Source organism: Anser brachyrhynchus (assembly GCF_964034855.1).
Source record: "Anser brachyrhynchus genome assembly, chromosome: Z".
NCBI classification, from domain to species: Eukaryota; Metazoa; Chordata; class Aves; order Anseriformes; family Anatidae; genus Anser; species Anser brachyrhynchus.
Genome location: NC_137697.1, coordinates 44,754,363 through 44,773,626, shown reverse-complemented (window position 1 = coordinate 44,773,626; position 19,264 = coordinate 44,754,363). Strand labels below are relative to the sequence as shown.

Genomic DNA, 19,264 nt, shown 5'->3' with positions numbered 1-19,264 from the left:
CCACCACAGTTCTTTGAATTAAAGACATAATTTGAATTCTAAGCTTTAGTCATGTGTTTATTACCCTACCAACGTGGAGCTGCTGATTAAAAATTGCAAACAGATGTATGCAATATATTCAGATTCTCGAAGTAAATCGGTTTCTTAAATGATAATATAGTAAAAGATTTCAAATATTTTTTCTAGTCCTTAGTAGTATCTTTTATAATAATCTTCTATAATAAGAGGGCAGGGGAAAATATGAGAACATTTCCTTACTGCTGTTTACAGGGGGACACGTCTCACAGGGGTTTCCCCAAGCTTTTCCCAGAGAGCAGCAGCACGAGGAACGACTGACTCCAACTCCAATTTCAGTATTGCAGGATAGGCTTCCATCCCCTCGTGGTCCATACTTCAGGTAGCAATTGCCAACACGATTATCTACATATAAAGCACATATGGCTACAGCTGCACAAAATAATCTGGGCAAAGCAACAGTAGGCATTCATTTTAATATTCCATATCTAGAAGCAGGAATTTGGATAACATCATTCTTTTAAAGTCACTGGCAAGCTGAAAACATTCATGTATGCTGCTACTGATGTTGAGAGAGATAGCATGCAGAAAAGGTACCTTCAGCCTCCTAAGAACCCAGAGAACAGTTTTAAATGTTTGAGTATCTTCCAGAGATACACCATACTCTAGTGTAGAACATACACTATTCCCAGTCTTTCAATCCAGAAAACATCCAGAAGCCTTGCTGCAGTTTGCTGATAATACTTCTTCTCTATTTTCTGATTTTGACTAGGCTGAATTCCACTCTCTTGTGGAAATTAGAAGTTACCTATTTCTCCATGGAACTGCAGAAAAAAAGTGCCATCTGTCATTGCACTGGAAGAGCTCTACTAGCAAAAAAAAAAAAAAAAAAAGAAAAATCTCCAAAAATCATTAGCATTGAAGAAAATAATCTAAACATCCAGAAACTTTGAGGAAAAATTGTTAGTTCACTCAAACTGTAACTTCATGATGTAGACAACAATTGGCATTGGTAGAATGAGCAATGAATCCACTAAGAGAAATAAAGCTTTGAGTTTTCTTTCTACTGCCAATACTACCTCCTTGTTCTGTATAAATAACAAGTAACTAGCAGTGAATCATAAATACAAGAAATGAGAAGACAGTCAATTATGACAGTATTTCCTATTACAGTCAAATAAGAAGAAATTAATTTCCTCAAGTTTAGTATTATAATTTTAAAGATCACAGATATGAATTAACTTGCTATCAAAGTATGCTACTAAAGAAGCATAGAAACAACTTGGAATAAAGATGATATATTCATTTTATAAAGGCCACAGTGTCTTTCTGCATTTTTACTATTTCTGTTAATAGTATAACTAAGAAACTTGTATATGAATTTTTGAATGGTTTTCTAAATGCATATTTTACCCAGAGATACCACATTTTTAATTTACTACTTGCAGCAAGTGCCACACACTACATTCTTAGCATTTTACATGGAGTGAGATGAACCAAGTATCATAAATATGTGTAGTTCATCCTTTCAAAATCTTCAGAGTTTAACAAATGTCTTGATATGACATGGCTTTTTAAATTATCTTGAGATTTGGTACATATCACTGATCAGCCCATGTTGAGTGGAAGTCCTTTTTTATTTATTTATTTTAAATTTATTACATTTTTTTAAAATAATAACAGATTCCTAGTAATAAATACAAGCTTTACAATTTGTTAAGGCTGCAAAATAATATTAAGTTAGATCAAAGTAACATGAACAGCCTTTCCGAAAAAGAAAAAAAGGGCATATCCTGTTGTTCTCATTATGGACTTGAGCTGAAAAAAACCCAAACACTTATTCTCAGAATACCTATTTCCTCGTGTTCTCAGAGGAACTGCATGCTCTTCTCCATTTGTGACAGTGGGAGACATCTGCCTTTTTACGTGAAGCCGAGATTTGGCTTCATGGTTCTTGAGAAAAGTGGGAAAAAAAAGAGCTTTTTGGAAGATGACTTCGGCTAAAGACCTCAGGTCCATTACGAGCAATAGGAGATAATAGTCCTTGGAAAGAAGGCAGAGTGTGGAATTCTCTAGCAGAGTATCAATACGGAGTCCATAAAGGGTTTTAGGTTTCGGTTTACTACTCACATGAACTGTCTTGACAAGGCACCATGTTCTTCTTTGCCAAGGATAATAATTCTGTTCCTTCTGAGAGGAATTGGAATTAAAATTCCACTTTTTGCTCAAGCGTGCAAGAGATAGTTGCTATTGAAGAGAACCAGAAGTACTGTCCTTTGACAAGAAGTTTCTGGAACATTTATTGGCACAACTGTTTAATTCCAGAAGTAAGAAAATTTCATGTATCTTGGTAAGGTCTACTGGCCTGTGTCTTTTGTTGTTGTTTTTGTTGTTTTGTTTTGTTTTTCCCCAAGTGACTACAATCTTAGAGTGAAAAATGGGTAAGGCTTTACAGTTGCAAATGACCCAAACTTCACTGTCACTGAAGCTGCAATTTGGACTTGCAGTCCTGAGACTATAAAGGATCACAAGCAAACTGAACTTTAATTCTTCCCTCTTTGGACTGCATAAGTCAGTATGGTAGGCATATCCAAAGTACACCACCTCTTAAAACAGAATTAGTATAGCTGCACTGGAATGGCAACTGTCTTGGTGTTTCCTTTGCCCATGTTAACTCATTTAATCCTCTAGAAATTTTATAAATGAGAACTGCTGGTGAAAGGAAACAGATCAAAACCTAACAATGTTTAAAATCATATAACATAGTATAACTAAGATGTCTTTATTTACGCTTGATGCCCCCATCTCTTAAAGGGCTTCTAAAAAAAGGGCACTGAAGTGTCATTTCATTCATGGAACAGGACTTACTTAGTATCTTAATCTGATGATATTTCACGGGAAGCAGAGTCTTTGCACACTCCTATTAAAAACAAAAGCTGAATGTTCAGTGAATGTTTTTTGCATTTCATCATGAAATCAGGCAATAGAGAGATGTAAATTGTGCATCTGAGAGTTATAGTTCCTGCCACACAGACAAAAGGATTCCAGTTCTGCCAATCTCTGAAACTGAGGTTAAAACAAAACAAAACAAACAAAAACCATGTTTGTGCATCAGTCTAAGCCTCGGGAACTTCTCTTTTCTGTGCAGGCAGTCACTGAGGAACTAAAAATATTTCTTACACAGGGGAAAGGAAAAGAGTGCTTTAGTATCAGAGAGAGGCCTAGTAGTACTTCTGCAAGACAGAAATAAGGTAGGGTCAAACAGTTTTTCTTTCACTTTCTTATTAAACTTTTTTTTTTTCTTCTGAGAGGGAGGACTTGCTCTCTCACTTGGGACTCTACAGTTGCTACAGAGAATATACACAGAAAAGAGAGACATATGGAAAAGATGAGCAATAAAATGTGTTCTGAAGGAAATATGCATTTCTACAGAAATGATTTGTTTAGAATATATTTATTTATTACCATACTATAGTAGTATTGCCAATATTTAGAAAATGGGCAGATTTCTACTTCCCAATTTGTGCAAATCTGAGTCTTCCCAAAGTATTAAAATTAAAAAGGCTGTTTTCCAAATAAAAACTAAAAGGCTTTCCCAGGAACCCACACAAATCTTTATGGCTGAACTTTGGCCCTTCTCTCAACCTTATCTTCCCGAAAACTTCCCTAGACTGATCGCGCTTATATATCCTAATCACATGACAGTTATACCAAGTGGAAAAACGTAATGAAAGTAGAAGATACAATGAAAATTCCCTTTATGTCAGTATAAGCCAGAGATGATTATGCCAGAGAGAACTAAACTACAGTGAAATGTGCTTTTTAGTTTGTTTTTAGTTAAACAGGTACCACAAGCAGTTTTAATTCCGGTTTAGACTTAACTTAAACAAAGAACTGGTGACTTTCAGGAAAATGGAAATGCAGATAATATATGTTTGAACAAATAAAAAAAGTGTATTTTAAAGACTTTATAAACACCATCGATCATTTACAATAACTAACAAGCTATAGAAAACTATACAGAAGGATCAGCAAGTGAATGATAATTTTTGTATCTTGCTACCCTCATGTGCATCAAAACAGGCACCCTCCCTTCGAAGAGAGGCCAAAACTACCCATGTTTGATATATCTACTATCCATCTAATATGATTATACATTTGATTTCTACAGTGATGTTTTAGGTGGCTTTTACTTACCCACACAACCCACCCCGGTAGGATTCAGCTGGAAATCTGGAGGGCAATTACATTCATACCTCCCAGGAGTATTTACGCAGAGACCATTAACACAGTTAATGGGATCAGCACATTCATCAATATCTGAAATAGGAAGGCTATGTTTATAAATCCATTCACTTGATGGAAAAGAGGAATCATTTTACATTTTAAAGCAAAATGGGCAAGAAAATTTCAAATACAAGTTATTTCTACCTGAAATTGAAGCAAAGAGCTGCTAATAATTCATCAAACACTTAAGAATAACCATTGTACAGCTGCGTATATAAGAAGCATTTTTTAAATTTAATTCTTAAACTAAATCAAAAGCTTACAATGCTAAAAACTTGTTATTTGGTGGAGAAAGAATGCGCTTGCATAGTTGCTAGAGAATATAATGCATGTTGTGAACTCCTGTTTCAATTAACCCGATGCAATTAGAAAGGTATTTTAGCCTTGACATATTTCTGAACAGAAGAAATATACCTGTACAGTTTCCTCCGGTTCTATCTAGTTCATAGCCATCATCACAGATGCAATGAAACATTCCTGGTAGATTATTGCAGGTACCAAATACACATATATTTTGGAAGGAGCATTCATCGATATCTGAAGAAACATATTAAGAAAATTAGATACTGTTACCATATTAGTACTATAGTAGTGTTGTATTGCAAAGTGCAAATGTAGACACATGTAACTTCTGAGTGGAAGAAAATTAATAAAAGACAAAAAAAAATAGGCAGGTACTGTCTGATAGCAAGATTCCTAAATTTCTAAATTAAAGCATCTGTGTAAAAGGCGAATTCAGCTCTAGCATGCCTTAGTGAGCTATTTTTAGCAGAGACAGGAAAGCAGACAGCATTGATACCGTTTTACTAAGCACAGCTAAATTTTCACTTGGAATTCTGGGTACAGAGCTCTGTTCAGGAGTGATGAGCTAAAACTAGAAGAGGTGTAAAAAAGGAATATTAAAATGATCAGAGTAACGAAAGATCTATGGTGAACTTGGCTTGCTTGCCTTAGTCGAAGCTTGAGAAGTGATATAATGCCTCTTTATAGGAACATATGAGAAAGGGTAACTTTGGAATGGTGGGGAATGGGGATAAATATTTAGGTGAAAAAGAAATTTAAGATAAATGCCTAGTATTCAATGGTTCTCAATTAATTTAAACTGGAAATTAAAGAAAGTTTTCTAAGTTGGACTATAGCCATGAAATGAACTCTGAATTGGGTCAGGAAGATAATCTGTGTTAAGATAAAGCTTTATAAAGTTGTGGAAGAGACTATCATTGAGAAGTTAACATACTAACATCTCAAGGAATTTCTGAAGAAATTGGGTGAAATATTAAAATTATCACACTAAATAACAGGCTTTGGATTTTATCCCTTGATGGCAGAAATCAGCCAAGGAGTCACCCTATCACAGGACAAATTAATACATCAACTTAAAAAAACAAAACAAAACAAAAGAATTCCTCTACAGCATTCAGCATCCATACATTCTAGTTCTTGAACAGTGTAATTTAATCTATGCAATGCTTTCAGATTTCTGTTGGAATCACAATAATATACCAAGATTTTTGTCCAAAATTCTTCAATTTGTTTTTCAGCACACTACTGTGGACCAACTGAAAAGCCAAAATTGCATGACTTACTGTCTCTAGAATTAGAATATTTTGTTTATCAATATACTGATTGGGTGATATCTTTTTTTATTATTATTATTAGAACATTGGAACATTGGCATGATTATAAAATGGCTAACTGGGCTGCACTGAGAAATTTGCTAATTTAAACAATTGATAATACTTGGTAATTATAATAGCTCCGACCAGAACACTTGTGTAGCTAATTTTTCACAAGCTTCTGCCTGAAGTCTGATTCTTATATATACACATGAATATGTGAACATGCCAATAAAGTAAAATGCTTTGGAACATTAGTTAAAAAGAATTTATCTAATACCCAGTTTTCATATCAAACCGAAAAAGGATGTAAGAATACAACAAGGAACAGAAGCTCCATTGGATTAGAGAGAATCATTTCTTCTCTACTTCAGATGATCTGCTACAATACAGAGAGTGAAAGGATGATGATAAAAAAATCTTCAGGACACACTTCAAGGAGTATTACAAAGTTGTCAAGTATGGTTTATTAAAAATGAGGTCACTCAATGCAGTTTATATTTCCTAAGCACATTAAATAAAATAGAGATGAATGCAGTTTTTTTCCAGACACTATTCACTAGTGACAAGACTAAGAGAAATAGTAACAAAAAAAAATACCAACACAAAATTGCCAATCCAAACTGCTGAGATTTCTGGGCCACAGCCAGGAAAACTTCATAAAGAGATGACAGCTACCTTCAACGTAATTAAAACTGTAAAATAATCCTTGGTTGAAGAAATTAGTTTTATATGTGAAGCATGTGTTACGTATTCTGCTTCCAGGTTGAGGTCCTTCCAGCAGTTCTCGTGGTTTGCTTTATGGCAGCCAATCCAAACTCAGAAAATGAACTTGAAGTACCGGTAGCTTACCTTGGCATGACTTGCTGTCCGAGGAGGGAGTGAATCCCATCTCACACTCACAACGGTATGCACCAGGGACATTCAAACACTGTCCGTTTTCACACAGATTAACATTTTCTGCACACTCATCAACATCTGTGGGAGACAGAAATTTGCTAGAAACCATGTTTCGAAATACAAATAATTTTATCCTACCACTCAGTGTTGCAGAGTTTTGTTGATATAGAACAACATGTTTACACCTGAAGATGAACCATATTGAAAGAATGCAGAAAGGCAAATCTAATGTCATTTCCAAAATGACTCCTTCTACCCTGCTAAGATTCGTACTTTTTTTTTTTTTTTTAACAGAATTATTCATTTTAATAATGCAAGGTTTTCAGATTCAGTACTGTTACTTCTAATAAATACATTGAATGCTTTGCTTACAAAGTCAAAGCTTTATTTTCTGTAATATACACATCATATATTTCTGTTATATATATTATATATATATACATATGTTATATATATATCCTATTATATATATATAAGGATATATAATAGCAAGTCGTTGGGGCCGGATGGGATCCACGCGAGGGTACTGAGAGAACTGGCGAAAGAACTGGCCAAGAAACTTTCCATCATTTGTCAGCAGTCCTGGCTATCAGGGGAGGTCCCAGTCGACTGGCAGCTAGCAAACGTGATGCCCATCTACAAGAAGGGCCGGAAGGTAGACCCGGGAAACTATAGGCCTGTTAGTTTGACCTCAGTGCCAGGGAAGCTCATGGAGCAGATTATCTTGAGTGTCATCACACGGCACTTGCAGGGCAAGCAGGCGATCAGGCCCAGTCAGCATGGGTTTATGAAAGGCAGGTCCTGCTTGACGAACGCGATCTCCTTCTATGACAAAGTGACGCGCTTGGTGGATGAGGGAAAGGCTGTGGATGTGGTCTACCTTGACTTCAGTAAGGCTTTTGACACCGTTTCCCACAGCATTCTCCTCAAGAAAATGGCTGCTCATGGCTTGGACTGGCATACGCTTTGTTGGGTTAGAAACTGGCTGGGTAGCCGGACCTAAAGAGTTGTGGTGAATGGAGTTAAATCCAGTTGGAGGCCGGTTACTAGTGGAGTCCCCCAGGGCTCAGTACTAGGGCCAGTTCTCTTTAACATCTTTATCAGTGATCTGGATGAGGGGATCGAGTGCACTTTCAGTAAGTTTGCAGACAACACCAAGTTAGGTAGGTGCATGTGTCGATCTGCTTGAGGGTAGGAAGGCTCTGCAGGAGGATCTGGATAGGCTGGACCGATGGGCTGAGGCCAACTGTATGAAGTTCAACAAGGCCAAGTGCCGGGCCCTGCACTTGGGGCACAACAACCCCAAGCAGCGCTACAGGCTGGGAGAGGAGTGGTTAGAAATCTGCCTGGCAGAGAAGGACCTGGGAGTACTGGTTGATAGTTGGCTGAATACGAGCCAGCAGTGTGCTCAGGTGGCCAAGAAGGCCAACAGCATCCTGGCTTGTATAAGAAACAGTGTGGCCAGGAGGGCTAGGGAAGTGATTGTCCCCCTGTACTCAGCTCTGGTGAGGCCGCACTTCGAGTACTGTGTTAAGTTTTGGGCCCCTCGCTACAAGAAGGACATTGAGGTGCTCAAGTGAGTCCAGAGAAGCACAACGAAGCTGGTGAGGGGTCTGGAGAACAAGTCTTACGAGGAGCGGCTGAGGGAGCTGGGGCTGTTCAGCCTGGCGAAGAGGAGGCTCAGGGGTGACCTTATCGCTCTCTACAGGTACCTTAAAGGAGGCTGTAGAGAGGTAGGGGTTGGTCTATTCTCCCACGTGCCTAATGACAGGATGAGAGGGAATGGGCTAAAGTTGCGCCAGGGGAGGTTTAGGTTGGTTATTAGGAAGAACGTCTTTACTGAAAGAGTTGTTAGACATTGGAACAGGCTGCCCAGGGAAGTGGTTGAGTCACCATCCCTGGAGGTCTTTAAAAGACATTTAGATGCAGAGCTTAGTGATATGGTTTAGTGGTTTAGTGAAGGACTTGTTAGTGTTATGTCAGAGGTTGGACTAGGTGATCTTGGAGGTCTCTTCCAACCTAGATGATTCTGTGATTCTGTGATATTGCTCTGTTAGTCTGACATGAAACATTTTTTCTAAGTGTTACTTTGAACATTGGTACTTTCAAACAACATGGTTCATTTTCATTTTTCTAAGATTTTTGATAGCTCTTAAAAAAGAGCAAAAATTTAAATTAAATTAAATTTTAAATTGACAAATCTAACGCATACTTCATTAACAATAGGGATTAAAATTCATGTTCATGAACCACAAACTTGAAACACATAAATAAGCAAAATCTGAAGATCCTACTTCTGAGATCAAAAACTAATATTAATAAGTCTTCTGACTTATTCTTATATTAAGTTTTAATAATATTTAAGGTGTAAATTGATTTTGGTTAGTTAGCTAATAGTGAATGCATTCACATTACTTTCTTTGTATTTTACTATGCTTAGGATGCATTCCTTCAAACCTCAGAAATTGCTGACCACATAGAGAACAAATAAGTACTGTAGAACAGAGACATTGTTGCATTTCCACTACTTAAGTGATAAAAAGCACAGTAACTCAATGCTCATACATTTATGTTTTATATAAAATCCTTACACTTTATATAATCTTTTACACTTTGAGCTATTTTAAAACACTTTCTGTGTGGTAAATGATGTTCAAAAAAGCTTAAATGCAGAGATAGTGGGCAACATTTTTCAATTGCAACTTGTTTTTATTTAAAAGAAAATCATTAAAAATAATGATTTAATCATTAATGATTACATCCCATTCAGTCCTCTTTCCCCTAGCGATGGCAAAATAAAAGATCTCTTCCCTGTCAGAGGCAGACCCAGTCAACAGGGCAGGGTCGACGACAGCTGAATCCTTGTCCTCTTGAAACTGCGCGTGTACATTCAAAAAAGTTGGAGCAAAAAGGAAAAGGAGAAAGGAGCAGACAGGAGCTTCACCCAACAACTGGTCTCACTGCATCCAGTTTGGCATGCAAATCTAAGGGTCGACTGTCTTTGTTAACATTTCTTCAGGAGATGGGTCTTAATAGACACTTTTACATTTATTCTCTTGCACTTTGGGCTTAGGTCTAAATTTGGAACTCTTCCATGAAACAGAAACCATCAGTGACAAATCAGCTTTCACAGAAACTTCTTACCAGAACAAGTAAATCCATCCCCTGTGAATCCCTCTGCACAAGCACAGCGGTATGACCCTGGGGTGTTTACACACTGGGCATTCACGCTGCACTGGTGTGTCCCATTGGAGCATTCATCAAGATCTATACATCAGGGACAAAAGAGCATAAGCAGTAATACAGCAGGTAGTGTACTTTGCTTGCAATTAACTGCCAAACTAAACAAGCATACAACATCCACAGAATGGATGGAATTCAGCTGATTCATTAGAGTAAATGTTGATATCATTACCTAAATGTTAATATCCTCATAAAGAGCTTGGAATCAAAGTGTGTTGTGTTAATATCCTCATAAAGAGCTTGGAATCAAAGTGTGTTGAAAATAACAGAACAAAGAGATATGGTGAGGTGAAAATCTAACACACATCTGATGAGCCTTCTCAATTAACAGAACATAAAAGCAGCCTAACGCTATGAAAATCAATGCAGGCTTTATTTCTAACTTGGATGCCAATTTGGATTTAAAAATAACACAAGCCAAACTAAACCAAACCAAACCAACAACAAAACCAGAAGACCCTCCTGTCGCTAAATGGCAATTGCAGCTTGATTTGATGGAAATGGCCATTCGAGTGCATGATGTGAGTCAGTATCAGGTGCCGCACTGTGACAGGTGCTATGTGGTACCTGATGGTCCTTTTCACACTCTGCCTTGCCCATCAGCAGACATCTGTATAAGGGACTCCTGGAAGAACATTCTGTACCCAGGACCTATTTTAACAATATGGGTTCTACCACATCTTTTTGTTTAAGTCCTTTCAAACAGGATGTCTTATTTGCTTAGCAGAACCTCACCTATTTTTAATTAAATGATAACTATAAAGACCAGGGAGCCTTCTTTTTTTTTTTTTCTTTTTTTTTTTTTTTTTCTCAGACATAGCTTTAAAATCTTACAAAATCTGGCTTGCAGTAAAATGTCATAGTACAGGTATTTTTTCTTTCACATATTATACCAATAAAGCCTAATTTTTAAGTGAATCTCATCTTCCACAGATCCCAAAATGTTATGCAAAAAAGGTAAATATTACAATCTCTTTTACACACCAAAATTAAAACAAAGGCAAGGACACATAATGTGACTGTAGCAGCCCAGCAAATGTAGAATCAAGTTTCCCATACTTCAGGTCCAACGTGTTTTATATTAGGCCTATTAACTAGAAACACTACAGGATTATTTTTTTTTTTCCCAGAAAATTGGTATTGAGTAACAGAAATAATATCTAATGGCAGGAAATCTCAAAACAAACTCCACCATATTTTTGACTGAATTTTGTATTTTGTCCATTCTAGCAGTTGTATATAAACTTTGCAAAATACATATTTAACACAGTAGGATGTTACACAGAGAGGCTCCTGAGACAAAACCTTTTTTTTTTTTCCCCAAAAAAAAACAAACTCCCAAAACACAAGAATCTTGTATACTCATCTATCCACAGAGTACAGCAAATAGAGGAATAATACTTTTGTTTCTAATGGAGTAATCACAGTCATATTGCATGTTTTGTTGAAAAAAGAGAAAAGATAAAAAAGAAAACTAAAAAAAAAAGAAAAATAGAGAGAGAAAAACTTTATTTTTCTATATACTTACCAATACATTTAATGCCATTCCCGACCCATCCCTCTCTGCAACTACATTTAAAACTTCCTGGTACATTGACACATGAGGCATGCATGTCACAGTTGTGAGCACCAATTTCACACTCATCCACATCTAGAAGCACAAAATAAACTATTAGTATTTACATCAGGAGAACCAGAATATTACAAATGATTTTCCCCTTGGATTTTACTCATTTCCATTGTGTAGTTTTGCAATCCCTTAAAAACAAAAAGTTCAAAACCATATAATAATTCAAGCAAGTGACATTACTTTATAAATTAATGATAATTATACTTGCATTTTCAATTGTACTTTCATTATGTTTTCATAACATTCTTTGTTAGTAAACATGGTAAAATTAGTTTGATTTCCTACAGTTGCTTTTCAGTGTGAAATTAAAGCTGTCTTACAGACAAGTATGCCGATATGCCTAAAAAGGGTCGACACCCTTGATTGTGTGGGCACATTTCAGTTATAGAAATGACTTGTCCAAGATTTTTGAAACTATAAAACAAATTCTTAAATATGAAATTACAGGAGGAATTCCATCAACCTTCCAAGAAGAGTCATCTTGGATGACCTTAGCTTCCCCCTAGAAGAAGAAGAAGAACAGAGTAGACCCAGCCTGCAGAAGGAAACATGCCAATTAGCATGGGAATTTGTACAGTTTGAAACTGAATTACTATGATTCTTTAAAATTTGTTAGCATGGATTGAAGGAAGGCATATACTTTTCTTCTTACACCATCACTATTTTTTTCCTTCTTTTTTTCTATTTTTTTTTCCCTTTTGACCTTTTCTTAGACTCCTGGGTCATTTCTCACAGCTGTAGTTGACAGATGAGTTCATACTTTCAGTATGCATGACAAATGGGTACAGATTAAATACTTCTACCACAGATGCAGCCATACCTAGCCAGGCTCTATTTGGTACTAGATATTCCTCCAGTCTATAGCAGAAAAAGTTTTGCCTTTAAAACCGCAGTCACGTATGAGGTCTCTTATATCATATTGATATTGGTCAAAGAGCAAACCTTTTCAAATTCCTGAATACATGCTGATACATGTAATATAGGTAGACTCCTACATTTACTACATAATGGTAGAAATTACAGCCTCTCACTTGTGTGTGAACACTTGTGCATGAACACTTGTGCATTTATTTTACCTGAAAGCCAATCAAGATGTGTTACACACTGTAACACATATGCCAGAAATTTGCTTTACCTGTGCAACCGGTGGTTCCTTTCTTGACCGAATATCCTAGCTGGCAGTGACAAATGAATGAACCTTTAGTGTTTTCACACTCCCCAAACATACAGATGTTGGAATTCAAATCACATTCATTTACATCTGTAAATGCACATAAATTCATTATTACTTAAAAATTACTAACAACATCTAACAACACCTAACAGCATACTTTGTCTTTTTGGAATATTGTTGTTGAGGTGAAAATACCAGAAGCACATGAGGAGGAGCCATTTGACTCCCTCAAGGGTGGAGAGGCCTTGCAGAGAGATCTTGACAAATTAGAGAGCTGGGCCATCACCAACCCACATGAAGTTTAACAAGAGCAAGTGCTGGATTCTGCACCCGGGAAGGGGCAGCCCTGGGTGTACATACAGACTGAGGGACGAGAGGCTGGAGAGCAGCCCAGGGGAAAGGTACCTGGGGGTTCTGGTCAATGGCAAGTAGAATATGAGTTAACAGTGGGCCATGGCAGCCAAATGGGCCAACTGTATTCTGAGATGCATCAAGCACAGCACAGCTAGCCAGTTGAGGGAAGGGATTGTCCCGCTCTGCTCTGCACCGGTGCAGCCTCACCTTGAGCACTGTGTGCTGTTGCGTGCACCACAATATAAGAAAAATATAAAACTTTTAGGGAGCATTCAAAGGAGAGTGACAAAGATAGTGAAGAGTCTAGAGGGAAAGACATCTGAGGAGTGGCTGAAGTCCCTTGGTTTGCTCAGCCCAGAGCAGAGCAGGCTGAGGGGAGGCCTCATGGCGGCCTGCAGCTCCCTCACGAGGGGAGCGGAGGGGCAGGCGCTGAGCTCTGCTCTCTGGGGACAGCAACAGGACCCGAGGGAACAGCATGGAGCTGGGACAGGGGAGGGTCAGGCTGGGTGTTAGGGAAAGGTTCTGCACCCAGAGGGTGGTCAGGCACTGGATTAGGCTTCCCAAGGAAGTGGTCACAGCACTGAGCCTGCCAGAGTTCAGGAAGCATTTGGACAATGCTCTCAGATGTGTGGTTTGATTTTTGGGTGGTCCTGTGCAGAGTCATGAGTTGGACTTGATGATCCTTGTCCATTCCAACTAGAGATATTCTATGATTCTATGACACCTTTATTCATCACTACATATGATTAGTTTCTTCTCAGTGTGCACACGTATAAAATGAGTAATGAAAGGTTTATTTGACAGATGTTCACAAAATATAATTTTATTAATATAACCCAAACCACCTTAAAGTATAGTGTATACAAAACATTAAATGTAAAAGGTTAGGGTTTTGTATAAACAGTAGAACTAACTAAACAAGTTAGTTTAATCTGAAGAAATATTTTTATTTTGATTTCCTTCATAATCACTCATAGTAATTTAATGTAGTTGAGAGGATAAACTAAAACATTTACAAGAGACAGAAGAAAATGCTGGGGCACCCAAACATTCTCTTCTCTATAGTGATGTTATAGGCAAATCCTACTATTACAATTATATCAATCCTATTTTTGGAATTACAGGAGTTTATTTATGCATATGGACTTTTCAAATTTTCTGCTACACTTCCTATCATTTATACTGTAGCAAGAAAGATCAATAGATCTTTTGTTTTTTTTAAAATTACATACATAGTTCTATAACATGCCTTCAAGTATTCATTATCCCTTCAAAGACTCCAAAGCATTAGCTGTACAACTTTTAGACTCTCATTACCTTTGGTTTGTAGAGCTACTTACCAATGCAAGTTTTCATGTCCATAGACGCCATAAATCCATCATAACAGAGACAGCGATACTCCCCTGGAATATTAGTACATTGCCCACCATCACAGATATCTGGATTGTTTTCACATTCGTCAATATCTGAAATAAAAGCAGAAAATAACTCTGTCACACTGGTACAGACTGGCTAACAGAATACCATATTCAGATTGGCTGAAAGGCACCATGCTGGAACTTTCAATCTATTTTTAATGAAAACCCATAAAGATATTAAAAACTACCTGCACATGTCCTGACATCTGGCATTAGAGCATAGCCATCACTGCAGCTACATTCGTAGCTGCCTTCTGAGTTAGTGCAGTGGGTGTCGCAGCCTCCATTCATTATCATACATTCATCAATATCTGGGGAAGCAACATAAGTTACAGTAAGTCTACTTTTATAAGGAGAAGTCACCTTCTCTTGTCATTTTACTTAAGAGATGAAGCAGTTTGCTGGTGATGATCTTGAGTTTTCATTCTCACACTACACTCTCTTGATTTAGATTTTGTTCAGCCTTCCTTCCCTCTTTCAACTGCATTTTCATCTATGGGAGCAAGTGACTACTTTTAAGTTATTTATATTCACATATATTATTAAGGATATAGGTTTAAAAAAAAGTGCAAAAGACAACAGGTGGAAAGAAAAAGAAAGAAAAGCCCTAAGAAACTGAAGTTTAATGTAAGCTTGACATGCAGCACAAATTTATGTTTTTGCAAAAAATAAGCAAAAGCAACAACAACAACAAAATCTCAGTCCCTCTGCTCTCATTGCCAATGTGTTGAAAAATACATAGTTCAGTATTACTACAAGTGTAGGATTTTTAGAAATTTATACAGTAAGTGGAAGAAAAACTTGGGCTGTTCTTGCTCAATTAAGAAACTTAGCAATATTTTCTCATTGTTTCACACTCAAGCTTGTGATTTTAATGGAGTAGCACCATAAGAGTATTATTTTCCCAAAGCATTCTTCAGAGTTCAGTACAGCAATGGTATTACACTTTCTTAATACTCTTCAGGTGAAATGTCCACAATAGTTCATGATATACTTAATAGCAAAAAATGAGAAGATGGCTCTGCATGAAATAGAAGTAAAGCCATATGAAACAATACACGCTTAAGTATGAATACATAGGTTAAGGAATAGAGCACTTGCCTACGCAGCCTTGTCTGTCGGAAGTGGCCTGGTATCCAGAGTTACAGGAACACTGGTATGTTCCAATCATGTTCACACATTTGCCATTTCTGCAGAGATTGTCGCTTAGTGAGCATTCATTTACATCTGGAAAAGAATCATTTATATCAATTACTTCTTAGTCAGAGAAAGGGGGTAAGGAATACATTTTAAACCACTGGATTTCAGACACTTTCAGTTTCTGGCTCTTAATACATTCCCGTTCAAGGTATGGACCCTAAATAGTATGTCTGAAACAGTAACCAAATGTTTATTTTCTTCGTTTTGTTCTGTGAACATTAACTGTAGCAGACCCCCTCATAAAGTCCATGGTACTCCAATCTGCTGGTTTAAGCCAACTCTTGCAGTGACTATTCATCAAACACAGAAGACAAAAAGGTAATATGATTTATGGCTTTTTCATTTTTATTTTTCTTTTACTGCTTCAGTATTGAATTATGTGCAAAAAGGAGAACTGCATTTCACTGTGGGACAGAAACACTTCTTTGTGATTGTAGGAATGAAGTTCACTTTATGCTTTTATGCCTCTTAATTGAAAATGGCCAACATGAGTGGTACAGTCCTTTGAGCTGCTTAATAACCCCTAGAGTCCTGCTAAAAAACTCCTCTTTGAAGCCAAAAGTGCTGAGGGCACTGGAGATTTTACAGGATCTGCTATAAGGATTTAATTTGAAGGTATTTATTTTATTTGAAGGTATTCAAAGAAGGAACATGAATTTGTTTGAGATATTCCTAAGGCCACATCCTTGCCAGTGACAAAAAGTTTTCATAGCAGAAATGACTGCTCTTCATAGAGAGGTGAAGACTGCTATCCTTAGTTGAAACTCACCAATGCATTCCTCATGTGATGGTGACAGCTCATGTCCCACAGGACAGTCACACTGAAAACTCCCTTCTGTGTTCACACAAGTGCCACCTCTACACAGCAGAGGATTGCGTTCACATTCATCAATATCTGAAAAGAAACCATGGCAAGAAAGTATAAAATCATTACTAAGGAGCAACAAAGGGAAAAGCAGTTCTCAGCGCCTGGAAGTGACAAAATCTGAAGGTTACAAATAAAAAGAAGTTTTCATTGAAGCAGTGCTCCTCCTTTCCTCATTCTATGTAACAGTGCAAAAAAAAAGTCCTTTAAGTTACTGAACTCTAAAATAAGTTGGGCTTTTTTTTTTTTTTCCAAGAAAATAAGATAAATGTATCATTCAAAATTAAGTACTCTAAGAGAAACCTGAAACAAGAAAAGACAGAATCTGTTTGGATGGTCATCATTTTGAACAATGTATTAACATTCTGTTGCAATTTTCAAAAAAGTTTTCTACTAAATTTAACCAGACACCCATTTTAGGCATGCACTGAAATTACTGTACATGGATTGCAGTTAATGGGGACATGCATGTAAACTTGTAACTAAAAGGATAGTAAAGTAAAGACAACATAAAATGTTTTTATAGATACATTAACACGAAAAGGAGGACTAAGGAGAATCTCCATCCTTTACTGGATGCGGGGGGAAACTTAGTGAGGAGAAATGAGGAAAAGGCTGAGGTGCTTAATGCCTTCTTTGCCTCAGTCTTTAGCGGCAAGACCAGTTGTTCTCTAGATACCCAGTACCAGCTGGTGGAAGAGGATGTGGAGCAGGACGTGGCCCTCACAATCCACGAGGAAAAGGTTGGTGACCTGCTACAGCACTTAGATGTACGCAAGTCGATGGGGCCGGATGGGATCCATGCGAGGGTACTGAGAGAACTGGCCGAAGAACTGGCCAAGAAACTTTCCATCATTTATCAGCAGTCCTGGCTATCAGGGGAGGTCCCAGTCGACTGGCAGCTAGCAAACGTGACGCCCATCTACAAGAAGGGCCGGAAGGTAGACCCGGGAAACTATAGGCCTGTTAGTTTGACCTCAGTGCCAGGGAAGCTCATGGAGCAGATTATCTTGAGTGTCATCACGCGGCACTTGCATGGCAAGCAGGCGATCAGGCCCAGTCAGCATGGGTTTATGAAAGGCAGGTCCTGCTTGACGAACGCGATCTCCTTCTATGACAAAGTGACGCACTTGGTGGATGAGGGAAAGGCTGTGGATGTGGTCTACCTTGACTTCAGTAAGGCTTTTGACACCGTTTCCCACAGCATTCTCCTCAAGAAAATGGCTGCTCATGGCTTGGACTGGCATACGCTTTGTTGGGTTAGAAACTGGCTGGGTAGCCGGACCTAAAGAGTTGTGGTGAATGGAGTTAAATCCAGTTGGAGGCCGGTCACTAGTGGAGTCCCCCAGGGCTCAGTACTAGGGCCAGTTCTCTTTAACATCTTTATCAGTGATCTGGATGAGGGGATCGAGTGCACTTTCAGTAAGTTTGCAGACAACACCAAGTTAGGTAGGTGCATGTGTCGATCTGCTTGAGGGTAGGAAGGCTCTGCAGGAGGATCTGGATAGGCTGGACCGATGGGCTGAGGCCAACTGTATGAAGTTCAACAAGGCCAAGTGCCGGGCCCTGCACTTGGGGCACAACAACCCCAAGCAGCGCTACAGGCTGGGAGAGGAGTGGTTAGAAATCTGCCTGGCAGAGAAGGACCTGGGAGTACTGGTTGATAGTTGGCTGAATACGAGCCAGCAGTGTGCTCAGGTGGCCAAGAAGGCCAACAGCATCCTGGCTTGTATAAGAAACAGTGTGGCCAGGAGGGCTAGGGAAGTGATTGTCCCCCTGTACTCAGCTCTGGTGAGGCCGCACTTCGAGTACTGTGTTAAGTTTTGGGCCCCTCGCTACAAGAAGGACATTGAGGTGCTCAAGTGAGTCCAGAGAAGCACAACAAAGCTGGTGAGGGGTCTGGAGAACAAGTCTTACGAGGAGCGGCTGAGGGAGCTGGGGCTGTTCAGCCTGGAGAAGAGAAGGCTCAGGGGTGACCTTATCGCTCTCTACAGGTACCTTAAAGGAGGCTGTAGAGAGGTAGGGGTTGGTCTATTCTCCCACGTGCCTGATGACAGGATGAGAGGGAATGGGCTAAAGTTGCGCCAGGGGAGGTTTAGGTTGGTTATTAGGAAGAACTTCTTTACTGAAAGAGTTGTTAGACATTGGAACAGGCTGCCCAGGGAAGTGGTTGAGTCACCATCCCTGGAGGTCTTTAAAAGACATTTAGATGCAGAGCTTAGTGATATGGTTTAGTGGTTTAGTGAAGGACTTGTTAGTGTTATGTCAGAGGTTGGACTAGGTGATCTTGGAGGTCTCTTCCAACCTAGATGATTCTCTGATTGTAAAAGGATTGATAGCTTGCTAACTGCTGTGTATGTAGATATGTGGCTGAGAAATAGACATGTTACAACGTACAATGTAAAACTGAATATTTGACTCATGAATCTGAAAAAAACAGCTAATGCTATAGATATGGAAAGAAATATGAACAATGGACCTTCAAGGTGCAGGATGCACTCAGACTTTTGGTCTCCCAGGAAGCATGACTAGCTACCCTTGAAAAAAAAAGACTTTTATTCA

At 38.4% G+C, this 19,264-nt stretch overlaps 1 protein-coding gene across 2 annotated transcripts in view; it reads right to left on the bottom strand.

The window, feature by feature from the left end:
* FBN2 (fibrillin 2) overlaps positions 1–19,264 on the bottom strand; it is a 190,018-nt gene that overhangs the window by 37,130 nt on the left and 133,624 nt on the right. For both annotated transcript variants that reach the window (XM_080575090.1, XM_080575089.1), the window contains 11 exons: positions 16,607–16,732; positions 15,739–15,864; positions 14,826–14,948; positions 14,560–14,685; positions 12,827–12,952; positions 11,590–11,712; positions 9,963–10,085; positions 6,771–6,896; positions 4,717–4,839; positions 4,213–4,335; positions 259–420 (listed from right to left, as the gene is read on the bottom strand). In XM_080575090.1, the coding sequence (XP_080431216.1) occupies positions 259–420; positions 4,213–4,335; positions 4,717–4,839; positions 6,771–6,896; positions 9,963–10,085; positions 11,590–11,712; positions 12,827–12,952; positions 14,560–14,685; positions 14,826–14,948; positions 15,739–15,864; positions 16,607–16,732 (1,407 nt within the window). The remainder of the gene's footprint in view (positions 1–258; positions 421–4,212; positions 4,336–4,716; positions 4,840–6,770; positions 6,897–9,962; positions 10,086–11,589; positions 11,713–12,826; positions 12,953–14,559; positions 14,686–14,825; positions 14,949–15,738; positions 15,865–16,606; positions 16,733–19,264) is intronic.